Consider the following 18,650-nt stretch of genomic DNA (forward strand, 5'->3'; position numbering starts at 1 on the left):
TATATTTAGAGTTAGCTACCATTCTTTACACCAGTCACAAATAATGTCCAAGTCATTTTGTGTCCTTCTACAGTCACTCAATGACGACACCTTTCCGTACACCACAGCATCATCAGCAAACAGCCACACATTGCTATCCACCCTATCCAAAAGATCATTTGTGTAGATAGAAAACAACTTCCACTGGGGCACTCCAGATGATACCCTTGCCTCCAGTGAACACTCACCATCGAGGACAACGTTCTGGGTTCTATTACTTAAGAAGTCTTCAAGACACTCACATACTTGGGAACCAATCCCATATGCTCGTACCTTCGTTAGGAGTTTGCAGTGGGGCACCGAGTCAAACGCTTTCTGGAAGTGAAGGAACATGGCATCCGTCTGATAACTTTCATCCATGGTTTGCAAGATATATTGTGAAAAAAGGGCGAGTTGCGTTACGCAGGAGTGATGCTTTCTAAAGCCGTGCTGATGCATGGACAGCAACTTCTCTGTCTCAAGGAAATTCATTTTATTGAAACTGAAAATATGTTAGAGAATCCTGCAACAAAGATATTGGTCTGTAATTTTGAGGATTCGTCCTTCTACCCTTCTTATATACAGGCGTCACCTGCGCTTTTTTCCAGTCACTCGGGACTTTACGTTGGGCAAGAGATTCGCGATAAATGCAAGCTAAGTAAGGAGCCAATGCAGTAGAGTACTCTCTGTAAAACCGAATTGGAATCCCATCAGGACCTGGCGATTTATTTATTTTCAACCCATTCAGCTGCTTCACAACCCCAGGGATGTCTATCACTATGTCCTCCATATGGGAATCTGTACAAGACGCAAATGGCAGTATGTTTGTATGATCCTCCCGTGTGAAAGATTTCTCAAAAGCTAAATTTAAGATTTGAGCTTTCGTTTTGTTGTCTTCCGTTGCCAGGCCAGACTGATTAGTGAGTGACTGGATGGATGCCTTCAACCCACTTACCGATTTTATGTAAGACCAGAATTTCCGTGGCTTTTCAGCAAGATCTTATGCTAAGGTATGATGGTGGTAGTGGTTGAATGCTTCGCACATCGCTCTTTCTACAGCAGCACGAATCTCTACTAACTTTTGCCTGTCCTCATTCTCCCGATATTTCTTGTACTGCGATGTCCAATGTGTGATTTACAATGTGTTTAAAATTTGCCCATAATTCTTCCTCGTCCATCGTACCGGAAGTAAATGAAGTCGATTCAGTGGAATGCTAACAATTGCTTATCTGCTCTTTCTAGTAAGAATACTCTCCTAGCCTTCTTGACTGACTTTTTAACTTTCGTAACCATATTCGTAATGACAACATCATGATCACTAATGCCTGTCTCAACACTGACACCGTCGATGAGGTCTGGTCTGTTCGTGGCTACCAGATCTAAAATATTTCCATTACGCGTTGGCTGTCGATTTAGCTGCTCAAGACCTTGCAGACAATATTAATAGTAACCTCAGTCTTTTTGCATATGATGCAGTGATATGTAATGAAGTACTGTCTGAAATAAACTGCATAAATATTCGGCCAGATCTTGATAAGATTTCAAAGAGGCACAGAGTTCATAAATGTAAAACAGTGCAACTCAAAAAATTAAAAAAAAAAAAACATAGTATCCTAGGACTACAGTACCAGTGAAGCATGGTTGGAAGCATTCAACTAATACAAATACCTGAGTGTAGTACTTAGTAGGGATATAAAATGGAATGATCACAAAGGCCCAGTTGTGGGTAAGGCAGATGGCAGACTTCAGTTTATTGTTAGAATACTAGGAAAATGCAATTAGTCTCCAGAGGAGATTGCTTAACAGTCCTATACTATTGCTCAAGTATGTGGTACCTCAACCAAATAGGACTAACAGAGAATATTGAGCGTCTACAGAGAAGAGCAGCACAGATGGTCACAGGTTTCTTTGACCCATGGGATATTGTCAGACAGGTGTTGAAGTAACTAAACTGGCAGGGTCATGAAGATAGAAATAAAGTATTGTGAGAAAACCTACTTAGTTTCAACAATCAGCTTTAAATAATGACTCTGTAACAATATAATACAGCCTCCTACATATGGCTCCAACGGGGATTGTGAGGACAAAATTAACCACTGCATGCATAGAGGCATTTAATTCTTCCTGCACTTCATACATGAATAGAACAAGAAAAAGCTGTAATAAGTAGTACAATGAGACATATCCTCTGCCTTGCTGCCCACAGTGGTCTGCAGAGTACAGGTGTAGATGTGGATCAGGTTATCATAACCTTAGAACGAGATAAATGAAAGCTAAACACATCATTATGTTGAACATCCCTACACCTCAATGTTCAATGGAATTGATTTAGAATTTTACAGACTGTCACTTGTGACTATTACATTGGTCATAAGACACGTACAATGTAATTACGGTCTGATATAAAGGACTTAAAAGATTCATGCATAAATTACATTCCCTTATTACAAATGTTATGCTGATGTTAGTTGTGATTAACTTCAAAACACATTATGGTGTGATCTCAGTTTCATAATAATTGCTGTTGCTTTTTCATTGGTACTTCCATTGTTACAGATGGATGTAAAGGATGTAATAGAAATGGTCGCAGCAGAGGCTGAGAGGAAAGGCTTGTTTGAAGAAGCCATAAAATTGTACGACTTAGCAGCTGTAAGTAAAATGTTTTTATAGCACACTTCATTAATAAATTTGCTCTTATACAATTTTTTTCATGATATTTTCATAATCACTTGTATTAATTTTTTATTTTTTTATTTTTATTTTTTTTAAAGAATCAAGAGAAAGTGTTAAGCCTCATGTCATCACTGTTAAGTCAAGTGGTTCATAAAGTTAAGAAACCAAATTCACTGAGAAGCAGGTTACAAGAATATGCATATAGTATAACAAATCGCTATGCAGGACAACCATTTTCCTGTGCTTCTGATACTATATCAACATTTATTGTATTAAGGGATCTTCTGACATTTTTTGACCAATATCATGCACAAGAACATCAGCAAGCTTTAGAGGTAAGTAATCCAATTATCTGCTGTTCACATTCAATGTTAAGTTGTTCTCAAACTTGTGACTGGTCTGAGCATTATAGTACGTTCTCAAGTATGGTCTTACTTGACAACTTGGCTAATTATAAGGAGATTTAAACTTAATGTGGACTCGCAACCATGATATTTTGACTTAATCAGTGGCATTGTATATTTTGCTAAGCAAAACATATGTGCTGAATATCTTTTCTATTGTATCAGTGTCACTGTAAAACGAAATTGCTGTTTGAAACATGTTGTTAGTGGATGATGGGTAGTGAGACAGTACTTCTTTGTAGTTAGAAATTATGTTACAAACAACCTAGTTTCTTCTGTAGACGATTGAAAACTTCAATAGGTGCATATATCATTGCTTTCTAATCTTAAGACAGATTTAACTGAGAATGGGGTATTCATATGAAGCTCAGGTACTGTAGCCATATTTATCTTGGAGAAAATATTTTATCTGGAAAAAAAACCTCTCGTATATTTGACATTTATTATAATGAGAGATGAAACTGAATATTTCCACTTCTTGTGAAGCCTTTAATCCACCAATTGAACCACAATTGAACAGTGCCACATGTCACTTTCAATTTCAAAATTTCTCCAAGGAAAATCTGTCAGATATCTATAACCACAAAATCATGTTACAAAACACATGTACAGGGAACTGAGTGACGAGGCATTCCCCAAGCAGACTCTTGAGACACATGTAAAAAGTAGGTGCACCAACACTAATTATTTGGGAAAAATCTAATGCCATTGAAAAGTAGGGTCCTTTAGGATTATTATGCAATGTTTCATGAAATGTCTTCATAGCATGTGCCATTGCTCCATGCTCAAGAAAATAGATAAGTAACATGCAATAGCTGATTTAAATTGTATTATCACAGTAACTTTTATGGTGTCTGGAAGAGAACTTGTTTGTTCTAATTTCAAAATTGTGCTACTAACATCCATCACAGAGACAGAGCAGATGATCCAGAGATAAAGGCATTCTGTAGATCTGCTGTTCATCATCGGTGGAAGTAGCTCTCAACATGTGATTTTTTTCTTATTTTGGGTAGTCTGTTAATTATTTGAATAAAGCCATGGGTGGAATCAACTATGATACAGGGTGATACAGTATAAAGGGGAATGTCTGAAATTACTAGTGGCAGGACTGCGGGTTTGTTACAGTGAGTAAAGAGTCCACCATTTCAGTAATCATGGATCATTGGAATGGACAACAGCATGCGTCAGCCTTAAATTTTTTTAATAAAAACAATGATAGTTTGATAGCGGGGCAGGGGGAGTTTCGACGTTTTTATAATTTAGGACGTCATTACACTGTTCCATCGAAACATGCGATAAAATGTTGAATTAACAACTATGAACTGACTTGATCTTCCATCAGTAAGAAACCAACAGGATGACCAACAAGTGTGCGTTCTCCAGCAAACATTGATGTTGTACATGAGTCTGTCTTATGGAGCCCACAGCGTTCAATTCGTAAGAAAGCAGCAGTGGTTGGAATGTCCCAGGAGTGTGTTTGCAGAATTCTTCATCTTGATTTAAAATTTCATCCATTCAAACTACAGATGATGCAACAATTGAAGCACAACGATTACCGGTTATGATTAGGATTCTGTCAACAAATGATAACAAAAATAAACAATGACGATGAATTTCTAAACAAGTTGTGTATGTTAGATGAGGCACATTTTCATCTCTGGTTATATGAATAAACAGAACTACCGTTAGAGGACAAACACAAATCCTAATGACGGTCATGAGCGCCCTTTACGTGCTAGCAAAGTGACAGAATGGTGTGGTGTTTCATCACATGGTATTATCAGACCGTATCTTTTTGCAAATGAACAGTAAACACAGTAACTGTTAACACCGGTCATTACATGGAACAACTTTCCAAACATTTAAGAAGCCTAGTTTCAACAGAACAGAGAGACATCGCACACTGCACGGCAATCAATGGCATATATGTGAGAATTGTTTGGCAACCTTGGAATCTCACGATTTGGTAACACTCCCTGGCCCCCTAGACTGCGAGATTTATCCGTTATTTTTTTTTCTTGTGGAGCTACCTCAAGATCAAAGTCTACATGACTTGACCAAGAACCCCGGATGAGTTAAAACAGAGAATTCGGGATACAATTCACAGTATCCCAGCTGAGATGCTGCAGCGGTCAATGAGGACACTCAATAGCAGGCTTCACAAATATATTCGTACCGGAGGACGCCATCTAAAGGACGTTAAAAATGATAAATGCCATCAGTGTTTCGTAAATGGCCAAGTTGTAAGGTTTCAATTACTAAGAATGCAATTTCTTTCCTTCGTCACTTCTAGTTTTATTGGATTGTGGAAATGTTCCCATTTTTCTGTGTGAACATGTATTTTGGTTTTCTTGCGTACAAATTACTGAACAACAGTATGAGTCTATTTGGTAATTTTTTTTAGGGTAATGAAAATTCCAGGTTGGAAACAATCTAAATGGGTATAGGCTAGTTCTAAGCTGCATACAAATGATGAGTAATTCGCACAAACTCACTTCAATGACATAAGCTATTGCTAATTTCTAGTACTTTCTTAGTTCTCTACTAATACCAGAAAATTCCAATCTCTTTTCATTGTACCTTCTATATGTGGCGAGTAGCAATCCATCATTTCCGTATTATAGATATTTTTAATAACTACTTCTTGATATAGGCGAGGAAATTCATGCAATAGAAGAAAGAACAAAACAGTACACCAAAGAAGCAATAAAGAGGACATAAAAATTGTCATGTCCCCAGTTAAAATAAGAAAAACTGTCGTATTTTTAAAAAGTAAAAGTTGATATGAGGTGAATAAACACTCCACAATGATCAAACAGTTGTAGCCCTATAGTATGTAATGTTCTGAGTCACGTACGCAATACATAATTAATTCAGGATGTTTTGCGAGACAGATTAAAATACACCATTATTAAGGCCTCCCTATGCGAAGGGTGGCTCCACAAATGTCAACAACTATCACCAAATGTTATTCCTTACAACATTCTCTAAAATTTTGTAGAAAGTAATGTACACTACTATCCATTAAAATTGCTACACCACGAATATGACATGCTACAGATGCGAAATTTAACTGACAGGAAGAAGATGCTATGATATGCAAATGATTAGCTTTTCAGAGCATTCACACAAGGTTGGCGCCACCTACAATGTGCTGACATTAGGAAAGTTTCCAACCGATTTCTCATACACAAACAGCATTTGACTGGCGTTGCCAGGTAAAACGTTGTGATGCCTCATGTAAGCAGGAGAAAAGCGTACCATCACATTTCCGACTTTGATAATGGTCGGATTGTAGCCTATCGCGATTGTGGTTTATCGTATCGCGACATTGCTGCTCACGTTGAGAGACATCCAATGACTATTAGCAGAATATGCAATTGGTGGGTTCAGGAGGGTAATACGGAATGACGTGCTGGATCTCAATGGCCTCGTATCACTAGCAGTCGAGATGACAGGCATCTTATCCACATGGCTGTAACGGATTGTGCAGCCACGTCTCGATCCCTGAGTCAGCAGATGGCGATGTTTGCAAGACAACCACCATCTGCACGAACAGTTCGACGGCGTTTGCAGCAGCATGGACTATCAGCTCGGAGACCATTGCTGCGGTTATCCTTGCTGCTGCATCACAGACAGGAGTTCCTGTGATGGTGTACTCAACGACGAACCTGGGTGCACGAATGGCAAAATGTAGTTTTTTCGGATGAATCCAGGTTCTGTTTACAGCATCATGATCGTCAATTCCGTGTTTGGCAACATCGCGGTAAACGCACATTGGAATCATGTATTCATCATCGCCATACTGGTGTATCACCTGGCATGATGGTGTGGGCGCCATTGGTTACACGTCTTGGTCACCTCTTGTTCGCATTGACGGCAGTTTGAACAGTGGACGTCACATTTCAGATGTGTTACAACCCGTAGCTCTACCCTTCATTCAATCCATGCGAAACCATAAATTTCAGCAGGATAATGCAAGACCGCATGTTGCAGGTCCTGTACGTGCATTTCTGGATACTGAAAATATTCAACTGGTGCCCTGGCCAGCACATTCTCCAGATCTTTCACCAATTGAAAGTGTCTGGTCAATGGTGACCGGGCAACTGGCTTGTCACAATACGCCAGTCACTACTCTTGATGAACTGTGGTATCGTGTTGAAGCTGCATGGGCAGCTTTACCTCTACACGCCACCCAAGCTCTGTTTGTCTCAAAGCCCAGGCGTATCTAATCCGTTATTACGGCCAGAGGTGATTGTTCTGGGTACTGATTTCTCAGGATCTGTGCACCTAAATTGCGTGAAAATGTAATCACATGTCAGTTCCAGTATAATATATCTGTCAAATGAATACCTGTATATCTTCTGCATTTCTTCCCGGTGTAGCAATTTTAATGGCCAGTAGTGTATTTTGGGATTGTCACCTACCTCATAGTATTGGGATTCATACCCCATCGCACTTTGGATTTCAAATTGAACCACTCGACTGACACAGGTATTTATATTTCTATGGAGCACATAATAAAATCCCTTAAATGGTGGCATATCAGGAGTTCAGATCTTCTGTGACTTATTGAATGCATTTGATTGGGTCAGTCATAATATTCTTTTCGTGAAATTAAGTTTCTATCGAATACATAGTTTGGCACATGGTTGGTTTATTACTTGTTTAGGCTGATCGAGTAATAAAGAGAGGGATCCCACGTCATCTGAAGTGGGGAATTGCAATGGAAGCCCCACAGGCCTCAATCACAAGCATGTTCCTTTTATGTTAATGATCTGCCATTTTATTTGAATCGGGTCATTATTGTCCTGTTTGTAGATGATATAGTAATAGCATTGTTCTGAAGCCAAGCAAAGAAACACCAACGGGGGGGGGGGGGGGGGGGGGGGGGGGAGCGGGGAGCTAGCTTTTAACTTCACAAAACACAGTTCAGCCAAATTTGTGCCATCAAAACTATCTCATTTCGTACTAGTATACCAACCAGAAATAATAAGCAAGGTAGGAAGTTGTAAGTTCTTAGCAGTGCATACTTACTAAAACTTATCTGGAAAAACCATGTAGCAGACAATCTAAAACATTTAGGTTCGGCTACTATTGCTGTAAGAATAATTGTCAACTTTTACTGATTCAGACTGTATTTAGGAGCCTTTAAACATGTCTGCCTTTAAATATGTCTGCTTGTGTCTGTATATGTATGGATGGATGTGTGTGTGTGTGTGTGTGTGTGTGTGTGTGTGTGTGTGTGTGTGTGTCCTATGCATACGTTCATTGTAGAACTGTCGCAATAAACAACAATGTGTGCATATTTCTCAATGTACGCATACCTTCCCCCTCCAACACTTGATGATTCTCACCTTTTGACGGATTTATAGTCCTTAGTTTCATTGTTTGCTTACCCGTTTATCTTTGTGTGTATGCTGATGTGTTTGTGCAGCCTGATTCTTTGGCCTTCTTATCTGAAGATAAGTTGTAGGTTATTGGAAACCAGGAAGGACTTCTGCGATAGAAGTAGATGAATATGGAAAGAGGGAGAAATAGATAGGTCCTCAAAACAAGAAGTAAGAAAGGCAAAAAGAGAAATGGTTCCTAAGATCGAAGAAGAGAAAGAAGATAGCTCCAAAGACAAGAAACCCTTTCCTCAACTATTCCCCAGGGTCCCTGCCTCGCAGGTACTTGAGTGGGAAGCCAGAGGTACTTTGTTGTTAAATCGTCTCCTACAGAATGGACATTCTCACCTTCACCATTGAGGTCCCTGAAGTAAATCTTAGCAACCCTATGGAAACGCCAAATGGTGAAGAATCAGGCACACGTGTTTGCGAGGGTTGTGTGAAAGGTGTGATGTGTGTTTAGTGTTAGCCATGAATTGTGTGTTCGTGTAAATCATGCTTTTATCTACATTACCACTCGTTTCAAAATTGATAAAAGCCCTCCTCTCTAATCATATCTAATAAAAGGTATAAAATATATTAAAAACAGATTCCATGACTTACAAAGCGGGAAAGGGCCGGTAGATAGGCACAATAAAAAAAAATACAAACACACACAAAATTTCTAGCTTTCGCAACCAACGGTTGCTTCTTCAGGAAAGACGGAAGGAGAGGGAAAGGATGTGGGTTTTAAGGGAGAGGGTAAGGAGTCATTCCAATCCCGGGAGCGGAAAGATTTACCTTAGGGAGAAAAAAGGATAGGTATACACTAGTGTGCGGAAGTGCAGAGGCAAAGATGATGTTGGATGACAGGTGAGGTATGAGTGGCGGAAACTTGAAATTAGCGGGGATTGAGGCCTGGTGGATAACGGGAAGAGAGGATATATTGAAGAGCAAGTTCCCATCTCCGGAGTTCTGTAGGTTCGTGTTATTGGGAAGTATCCAGATAACCCGGATGGTGTAACACTGTGCCAAGATGTGTTGGCCGTGCACCAAGGCATGTTTAGCCACAGGGTGATCTTCATTACCAACAAACACTGTCTGCCTGTGTCCATTCATGCGAATGGACAGTTTGTTGACGGTCATTCCCACATAGAAAGCGTCACAGTGTAGGCAGGTCAGTTGGTAAATCACGTGAGTGCTTTCACACGTGGCTCTCCCTTTGATCGTGTACACCTTCCGGGTTACAGGACTGGAGTAGGTGGTGGTGGGAGGGTGCATAGGACAGGTTTTACACCGGGGGCGGTTGCAAGGGTAGGAGCCAGAGGGTAGGGAAGGTGGTTTGGGGATTTCATAGGGATGAACCAAGAGGTTACGAAGGTTAGGTGGATGGCGGAAAGACACTCTTGGTGGAGTGGGGAGGATTTCATGAAGGATGGATCTCATTTCGGGGCAGGATTTTAGGAAGTTGTATCCCTGCTGGAGAGCCACATTCGGAGTCTGATCCAGTCCCGGAAAATATCCTGTCAAAAGTGGGGCACTTTTGGGGTTCTTCTGTGAGAGGTTCTGGGTTTGAGGGGATGAGGAAGTGGCTCTGGTTATTTGCTTCTGTACCAGGTCGGGAGGGTAGTTGCGGGATGTGAAAGCTGTTTTCAGGTTGTTGGTGTAATGGTTCAGGGATTCAGGATTGGAGCAGATTCGTTTGCCACCGTTGGTTGCGAAAGCTAGAAATTTTGTGTGTGTGTTTGTGTGTTTTTTTTATTGTGCCTATCTACCGGCGCTTTCCCGCTTGGTAAGTCATGGAATCTTTATGTTTAATATATTTTTCCCATGTGGAATGTTTCTTTCTATTTTATTTACATCAAAGGTATAAAATATTATATACAGAATAGAAAATTATACACTACTATGAAATAGTTGTTCTGTAGACTAAAATTGTAGGATAGTTTAAGAATTCAGTAATAGACTACAGAATAGTTGAAGTTTTGAAGGGAATTTGGTGCAGAAAAACTATTTTGGAAGAAACACCGAAAACAACTCGGGATCTGATGGTCGTCACTCTGCCCGATAACACAGAACATTAACGTCCCTGGGGGATATACAACTTAATGTCCTTAACATTGTGTTTTCCTTTTTCTAATCCAGGTATAGGATCTGCTAAAAACAACGCTTTGGAATGGATTACTGTTTGTACTCGGTTAGGTCCTTCATATTTCTGAAAAAATGTATGTGTTTCCTTCTTCAGAGCAGAGCTCTGAGAATGTTGTTTTACCAGAACTAGGTCATTGACCTTGTATTGAGGTTCAACTACTTTCTCGTTATGTTTACTTACTCTTTGTTGTGCCTTTTCAACTAAATGTTTAGAAACCCTTTCCCGTTTAGGTTCATAATCTTCAATAGGCTGTTCACGCTAAATGAAACATTTAATAAGAGGTTCTCCTACAAAGGGTTTGCCTATGACTGCTAAAGGTGTTAATCCTGTTGATAAATGTGGTAGTTCATTTAAAATAAGTTCAAAGTCTTTGACCTTCGTTATCCATGAAGTATGTTTTTCATGGCAGTAAGTGCGGCATAATTTTCCAATCCCTTTCATTACCCGTTCACAAGGATTTGAGGACGGGTTATAGTTGAACATTAATACTTAATGAATACCTTCCCATGCTAAAAATTCTTTGATATCATTATTAACAAACTGTGGTCCATTATCAGAGAGAAACCGTTTCTGTTTGCCTATCTCCAGAAAATAGTGTTGCAAACAGTGTATCACAATTGGTATATTTGCTTTTTTAATAGGATACACCTTAACATTCTTTGACCAACACTCTATGAGGATTAAAATGTACGAAACTCTTCTCTTACCTATCGGAATTGGTCCAAAGAAATCTGCTGCTGTAAGATCGTGTGTAGACTTAGGAATGATTGGATACATTTTGTATTTAACATGATTGTTACCCTCTTTCACCTTCTGACAGGTTTCACAAGTTCTAATTAAAGAAGCTACTTTATGTCCTAGACTTTTAAAGTAATAGAACTTATTCATATAAGCTATACATTCCTTTATTCTGAAGTGTCCATACCCTGTATGAAGGTACCACAGAATTTCGTCTTCCATAAACTTTGGAATGCATAAACGCCACTGTCGCGATGTTATACTATCTCTCCAAAATAAATTATGACCCATAATTTTCTACTTTCCTGCTTGATTTGAAGGCAAGGAATTCCTAATACACAAAGCAAACATCTTGGCAAAATAGGGATCATGATGTATGATCTCTGGTACTCTTTGTGCCATCTCTTGTACCCTGGTGTGTGGATACTTTCCTGTCAGAAAATTAATTGCAAAAAGTACACTGGGTCCTTCCGTCCATTTTAACTCTTCCATACCTATAGGTAACTTAGACAAAGCATCTGGTGCAATATTCTCAGAACATTTTACTTACTGTATTCTAATGTCATATTCTTGTTGGAACAACATCCATCGTATTACTCTACTATGTAACAAATGACTATTCATCAAATAAGAGAGAACTTGATGATCTGTGTAGATATGATTTCTGACCCCCATACTAGTGCTCGTAATTTTTGGATACTCCGTACTATTGCTAATGGTTCTTTTTCAGTAGCTGTGTAGTTTAATACATGTTTATTAAGACTACGGCTAGCAAAAGCTATAGATCTGTGATTTACAATATCTATACCCCACTCTCCTTGCAATATTTCTGCCGCGATCCCATAATCAGATGCGTTGGTTGCAATTTTAAATGGTTCGCCCATACTCAGATGATGCAATATGGGTGCTTCTACTAGTGCTCTTTTTACATTTTCAAACACATTATTTGCCTCTTGGTCCCAAACCCACGGTATTCACTTTCTTAACAAACATAAAATTCCTGTGTCATTTAGTTCTTGTCCCCTAATAAACCGTCCACAGTACCGGGCCATTTCGATAAATCCCTTCAATTGTCTCACATTTTTAGGGGGTGGACATTCTTTAATAGCTTTTATGCGCTCAAGATCCGGTGTAATCCCCTGTACCCCTACAAGATACCCTAAAAACTTAAGCTCTTGCCTCGCAAAGTGCGACTTGGACACACTCACTGCAATACTTTTTTCTTTAAGTTTTTTGTCTTACTAAACATTAGGCAATGTTCTTCCCGGGTAGCTGAGATTATGAGAATATCGTCTACATATATTATTAAATCCTTCAATAAATCTCTTCCTAATGCTTCGTCCAGATAATGTATAAATACTGATACTGGTCCAAAAGGTAACACATTGAAGTTATAAGATTTACCATCAAACAGGAATGCTGTATGCTTTTTTGACTCCGTATGTAACCTAATCTGCCAGTATCCATCAGTCAGGTCCATTGTCCTAAAAAACTTTGCTTTCTCAAATTTGGGTGACAGTTCATCGATGTCAATTGGTCTGTCTCACTCTGTTTCTATATGCTTATTCAATGTACGCGCATCTAGCACTAATCGTACACCTCCTGTAACCTTTTTTCACCACACCTAAAGGATTATTCACGACACTAGAACTACGTTCTATTATATTGCTGTCAATTATTTTGTCAATTTCCTCCTTAACCACTTCTTTGTAACTTACTGGTATTGTATATGACTTACAAAAAAAATGGAGTGTCATCTTTGATTTTAAACTTGCATATGTAATCGCTGATATCACTGGGACCATCAGAAAATACTTCTCCATATTCCATTAGATTTCTATATAAACCTAGTTCTTGTGCATTGGTTAATATTGGGGATTCTTTTACTTTGTTTTGTATGTCAGTTCTATGTGCTAATCGGTCTACATTATCAATCTCCGGCGATAGTTGTGCTGTAGCTGTTTAAATCGCAGATATCGACTCTGTCATTTGTTTACTAATGTAGCTGTCTGTCACAAACGGTACCCAACATCTGCTGTCGCCTGTCCCAAAACATAGATGATTTTCCTCAAAATTTAAAATGACTTTAAATTCTAATACCCAATCTAACCCAAATGATACATCTTTATTGATATTTTCTACTATTAACAATGCCTGACAAAACAAATTATTTCCAATGTGGCAATTCACATGGGCTTCACGTTTCACAATTTTGCTCTTCGTTTCTGTTATATCAACTATGTAAACTCCAGTTACTGGTAACAGAGGTAGGTGATGTTTAGTTTGTAATAAGTTAAAGAATGTGCTATAAAATATGATATACTCCCTGAATCTATAACTATGTTAACTTCAGAAGTCTCCGTGTTTCCCATTATTATTGGTTGTGGATTATTGGTAGTCAAGTTTGGTTCTTCCAGTAACAACCATTCTGTCAAAATTTTGTGCGTGAAAATGACATACTTATTACAAATCAGGCCGCCTAATGTATCTCCACGACCTGGGCCCTGGCCCTGGATCCAGATCACACTACATTTTCCTCGTTACTAGTAATCACTGGTTAATCAGAGTACTGCATTACCACTTTGTGCTCTATTATTACTTAGTGCAATTTCCTGTGAAGTTACTGGACCTAAATTCAAAGGTGAATGCTTCTTCTGATAATTCTTGTTGTTATTATTCCTGTTACACTGGTGTACTCTAGCTAAGTTAGCCTCATGTCTTTTAAAGTTATTATTACTAATCCTTTTGTAATTCTGATTTTCGTTCTGCTGTACGCTCTCATTGCGGTCCTTATTTAAGTCATCCAGTGCATCCACAAAGGATAATAATTCTTCAACTGTTTTCCACCCACTACATAATATATCCTTCCTTGTGTCAATGGCAATCTTCTTATTAAAATTTGAACTAACCCTTCTACCTCCATTGGCTTACCTAAGTATTTCGCTCCTGCTAAATGCCAATCGAAATACTTTCTCATTGTTCCCCATGTACTACTTCGGGTACCTCAATTCTGATAAGTTTTTCCTGGGCGCTTGCTGACCAATACTTCTCTTTAAAATTCTTTTGAAAATCTTCCCAAGAAGAAAAGTTTTCGTTATTTACCGTACCCCACTCTGAGGCTTACCCTAATAGATACCCCACAGGAAACTCAATCTTTTCGAATCCTACCAGTTCTTGAGCAAGGCTTGGTTGAACCTTTTCAAAAAATGGGTAGAATGCACTTCCCGGTCTGGCTTAAACTTAGGGAATTGCCTAGATAATCCTAAATTGACTCCCCATTGTAAATCCACGATTACCTCACTAGTTAATACCACATTAGGAGGAGTCATCCTATTATCTACTTTGTCCTGAATAAGTTTGAATTCCTTCCATAAATTATCTCTACCTCTCTTAGTATCGTTAAGTTCAGAAGACAAATTGGGGACATCTTGTTGGAGGTTACTCTCGCGGCCACGTTTCGGTCTATCGTTTCCTCTACCTGTTCCTCCAGGCTACTTATATTTATCATATCTGAAGCTGCTGGTTTCTCTTTAAATTTTCATTCCACACTATCTACTCGAGTATTGATGCCTGCAGTTTGCGATTGGACTATTGGTAATAACTTGTCCTACTTCTCAACATTCTCTTTTAAAGTGTGTAATCTATGTTTTACAGTATCAAACGTAACATTACATACTGTTTGAAATGATCCTAATTTTTCACAAAGTGCAGCTTCTACATGATTATATTTATGTTCAATACCCAATTCTAACTTTTTAGCTAAGTCCTGAAATTGGTTATTCCATGTCCGACTATAGTCAGTGAACAGTTCATTTACATGACTACGTAACATAATAGTTAATTCCTCTTTCAAATATATTTTAAAATTTTCTATTGTAGTAGTTAAAGCGTCAAATTCAGTCTTCAACTTTCCCATACCTTCGCATAAATTACTAAAGTCTTTACTTTGTGAATCTACCTTAGCACTTAACAGTCCTAAAGTTTCATTCTGAACATCTAATTTATTATTTAATTGAGTATTCACTGAATCAGATTTAAGACTTTGAGCATTTGAAGTTGTATTTTGTTCATCCAATCGAGAATTTAAGGTTTCATGTAACTGTAAACTCTGGGTTTATAGTTTGGCATTTAAAGTTGCACTTGCTTCATTTGTCAAAGAAGCATCCTGGTCATCTATTTTATCATTTAATTGAGTATGTATTGAGTTACATTAAAGACTTAGTTCCTTTCATAAAGCCGCTGAATCTGCACTTTGGTTATTTATTATTGAAAGTTTTTATCAAATTCCATAATTCAGCCCAGTCTGGCACCTCCTTTCTCACTTTCATTGCCATGGCTGATTCTGAAGTTTACCCAATTCTCTGTGTATTATCCATATTTCTCTTAGTTTTTGATCTAGTGATCATTAAAAAAATCCACATTGAGTATAATAACTATACTAACGGTCTGTTATTCAACAGTTTCTTTAACTTTACACCCAAACAATTGTTGTTTTGCACTCACCCAGCATAGAGTTCTAGCTGTGCTGGTGAGCAGATGCATAATCAGCGCCAGTGAATAGCACTGGCACTAGCAGCGTCGAATGTTGGTTTCGGCGTTGGCGAGCATATGTGGAATCAGCAATGGTTATCAGCGACTGGCGCCAGCATTGTCGGACTTAGGCAGGTTTTCATGTCTGCATCCCCGCAATTTGAGTGAAAGCCACGTATTCCCCACACTGGATTCTTCGATGAATTATTCTCGTCATATTTCTTCTTAATCTAACACGTCGAGGTCTTCTTTCCATTCTTTTAATGTCATTAATTTCATATGTCTTTCACTGTGTTGTGTTTATTAATTTTCACCATTTGCACTTATTAGGCAGAATCCAATTCCATGAAACAGTTCTCTTGTCTTGTTATACCTGCTTGCTATGGCAACACATCATATCTTTTGCTTCAATTTTCTCTCAAAATCCCCCCCCCCCCCCCACTCCCCCGCCAAGTCTTTCCTGTTGTTTGTCATGTTGTAAAAATGTTTGAAGATAAGAAACAATGTGAATTTGGATTGCAAAATTCACACATCTCTCACATCAGTTGACTTACTTAACCTGCATGGCCAATCTTCTTTTCTGGATTGCCGGCTTCATCAATCTGCAAAACCTTCTTCTCTGAAGAATAATGCTGGTTACAGGAATTTATAAGACTCTCTCTCTCTCTCTCTCTCTCTCTCTCTCTCTCTCTCTCTCTCTCTCTCTCTCTCTCTGAAATAATTTAGTGCTTGAAGATTATTTTCAGTTAAGTCATGATATACACTCCTGGAAATGGAAAAAAGAACACATTGACACCGGTGTGTCAGACCCACCATACTTGCTCCGGACACTGCGAGAGGGCTGTACAAGCAATGATCACATGCACGGCACAGCGGACACACCAGGAACTGCGGTGTTGGCCGTCGAATGGCGCTAGCTGCGCAGCATTTGTGCACCGCCGCCGTCAGTGTCAGCCAGTTTGCCGTGGCATACGGAGCTCCATCGCAGTCTTTAACACTGGTAGCATGCTGCGACAGCGTGGACGTGAACCGTATGTGCAGTTGACGGACTTTGAGCGAGGGCGTATAGTGGGCATGCGGAGGCCGGGAGGACGTACCGCCGAATCGCTCAACACGTGGGGCGTGAGGTGTCCACAGTACATCGATGTTGTCGCCAGTGGTCGGCGGAAGGTGCACGTGCCCGTCGACCTGGGACCAGACCGCAGCGACGCACGGATGCACGCCAAGACCGTAGGATCCTACGCAGTGCCGTAGGGGACCGCACCGCCACTTCCCAGCAAATTAGGGACACTGTTGCTCCTGGGGTATCGGCGAGGACCATTCGCAACCGTCTCCATGAAGCTGGGCTACGGTCCCGCACACTGTTAGGCCGTCTTCCGCTCACGTCCCAACATCGTGCAGCCCGCCTCCAGTGGTGTCGCGACAGGCGTGAATGGAGGGACGAATGGAACGTGTCGTCTTCAGCGATGAGAGTCGCTTCTGCCTTGGTGCCAATGATGGTCATATGCGTGTTTGGCGCCGGGCAGGTGAGCGCCACAATCAGGAGTGCATACGACCGAGGCACACAGGGCCAACACCCGGCATCATGGTGTGGGGAGCGATCTCCTACACTGGCCGTACACCTCTGGTGATCGTCGAGGGGACACTGAATAGTGCACGGTACATCCAAACCGTCATCGAACCCATCGTTCTACCATTCCTAGACCGGCAAGGGAACTTGCTGTTCCAACAGGACAATGCACGTCCGCATGTATCCCGTGCCACCCAACGTGCTCTAGAAGGTGTAAGTCAACTACCCTGGCCAGCAAGATCTCCGGATCTGTCCCCCATTGAGCATGTTTGGGACTGGATGAAGCGTCGTCTCACGCGGTCTGCACGTCCAGCACAAACGCTGGTCCAACTGAGGCGCCAGGTGGAAATGGCATGCAAGCCATTCCACAGGACTACATCCAGCATCTCTACGATCGTCTCCATGGGAGAATAGCAGCCTGCATTGCTGCGAAAGGTGGATATACACTGTACTAGTGCCGACATTGTGCATGCTCTGTTGCCTGTGTCTATGTGCCTGTGGTTCTGTCAGTGTGATCATGTGATGTATCTGACCCCAGGAATATGTCAATAAAGTTTCCCCTTCCTGGGACAATGAATTCACGGTGTTCTTATTTCAGTTTCCAGGAGTGTATTTCAACTTCCACAAGTAACATATTCACCATTTCTCACATTAATATTCAAATGGTTACAGGTCAACCAATTCATCTTGGGTTAAACTTGTTAAATACGTCTTCAATATATTTGGTTTAACAACTACATAATATATGAACATGTCTTGCTTCTAGCAAGTCCAACACATGAAGTACAATTAATAATTTTTCAACTGTTCTTCTTTTTCTCGTTATAATAATCAACAATATAAAACACCATAAGATACATAAACATTCCTTGGCGCAAGCGGCAAACACTTGTCGATACCGTTCGACCATCATGTATACGTTGTGCTCATGACTCCTTTCCAGCCTGCACACGTAAACATGTGTCGTGCAGTATGTGCGTTCTCTCTCACTTATTTTTAAAGTATCGTGTTCAAGACAGTAGAAGGACGAGTGTTTCTAGAATTTATACAGAAATTCTCGAAGCACTACCACTGTGTACGGAAAACGTTATGTGCAATGCAGCAGGTCCGTGATTGATTAGATGCTTTTCTGATGTAAGTAGAGCAAAAGAAAAAGTACCAGAGATTAAGTGTGTTTTTGCAAATTACTCATCATT

The 18,650-nt window shown here is 39.9% G+C and overlaps 1 protein-coding gene across 3 annotated transcripts in view; it reads left to right on the top strand.

Moving 5' to 3' along the window:
* Positions 1–18,650, top strand: part of LOC126337015 (nuclear pore complex protein Nup93-like) — a 187,892-nt gene that overhangs the window by 129,831 nt on the left and 39,411 nt on the right. For all 3 annotated transcript variants that reach the window (XM_050001272.1, XM_050001270.1, XM_050001271.1), the window contains 2 exons: positions 2,575–2,667; positions 2,790–3,026. In XM_050001272.1, the coding sequence (XP_049857229.1) occupies positions 2,575–2,667; positions 2,790–3,026 (330 nt within the window). The remainder of the gene's footprint in view (positions 1–2,574; positions 2,668–2,789; positions 3,027–18,650) is intronic.

The sequence above is a fragment of the Schistocerca gregaria genome, chromosome 2, assembly GCF_023897955.1.
Source record: "Schistocerca gregaria isolate iqSchGreg1 chromosome 2, iqSchGreg1.2, whole genome shotgun sequence".
Classification (NCBI taxonomy): Eukaryota; Metazoa; Arthropoda; class Insecta; order Orthoptera; family Acrididae; genus Schistocerca; species Schistocerca gregaria.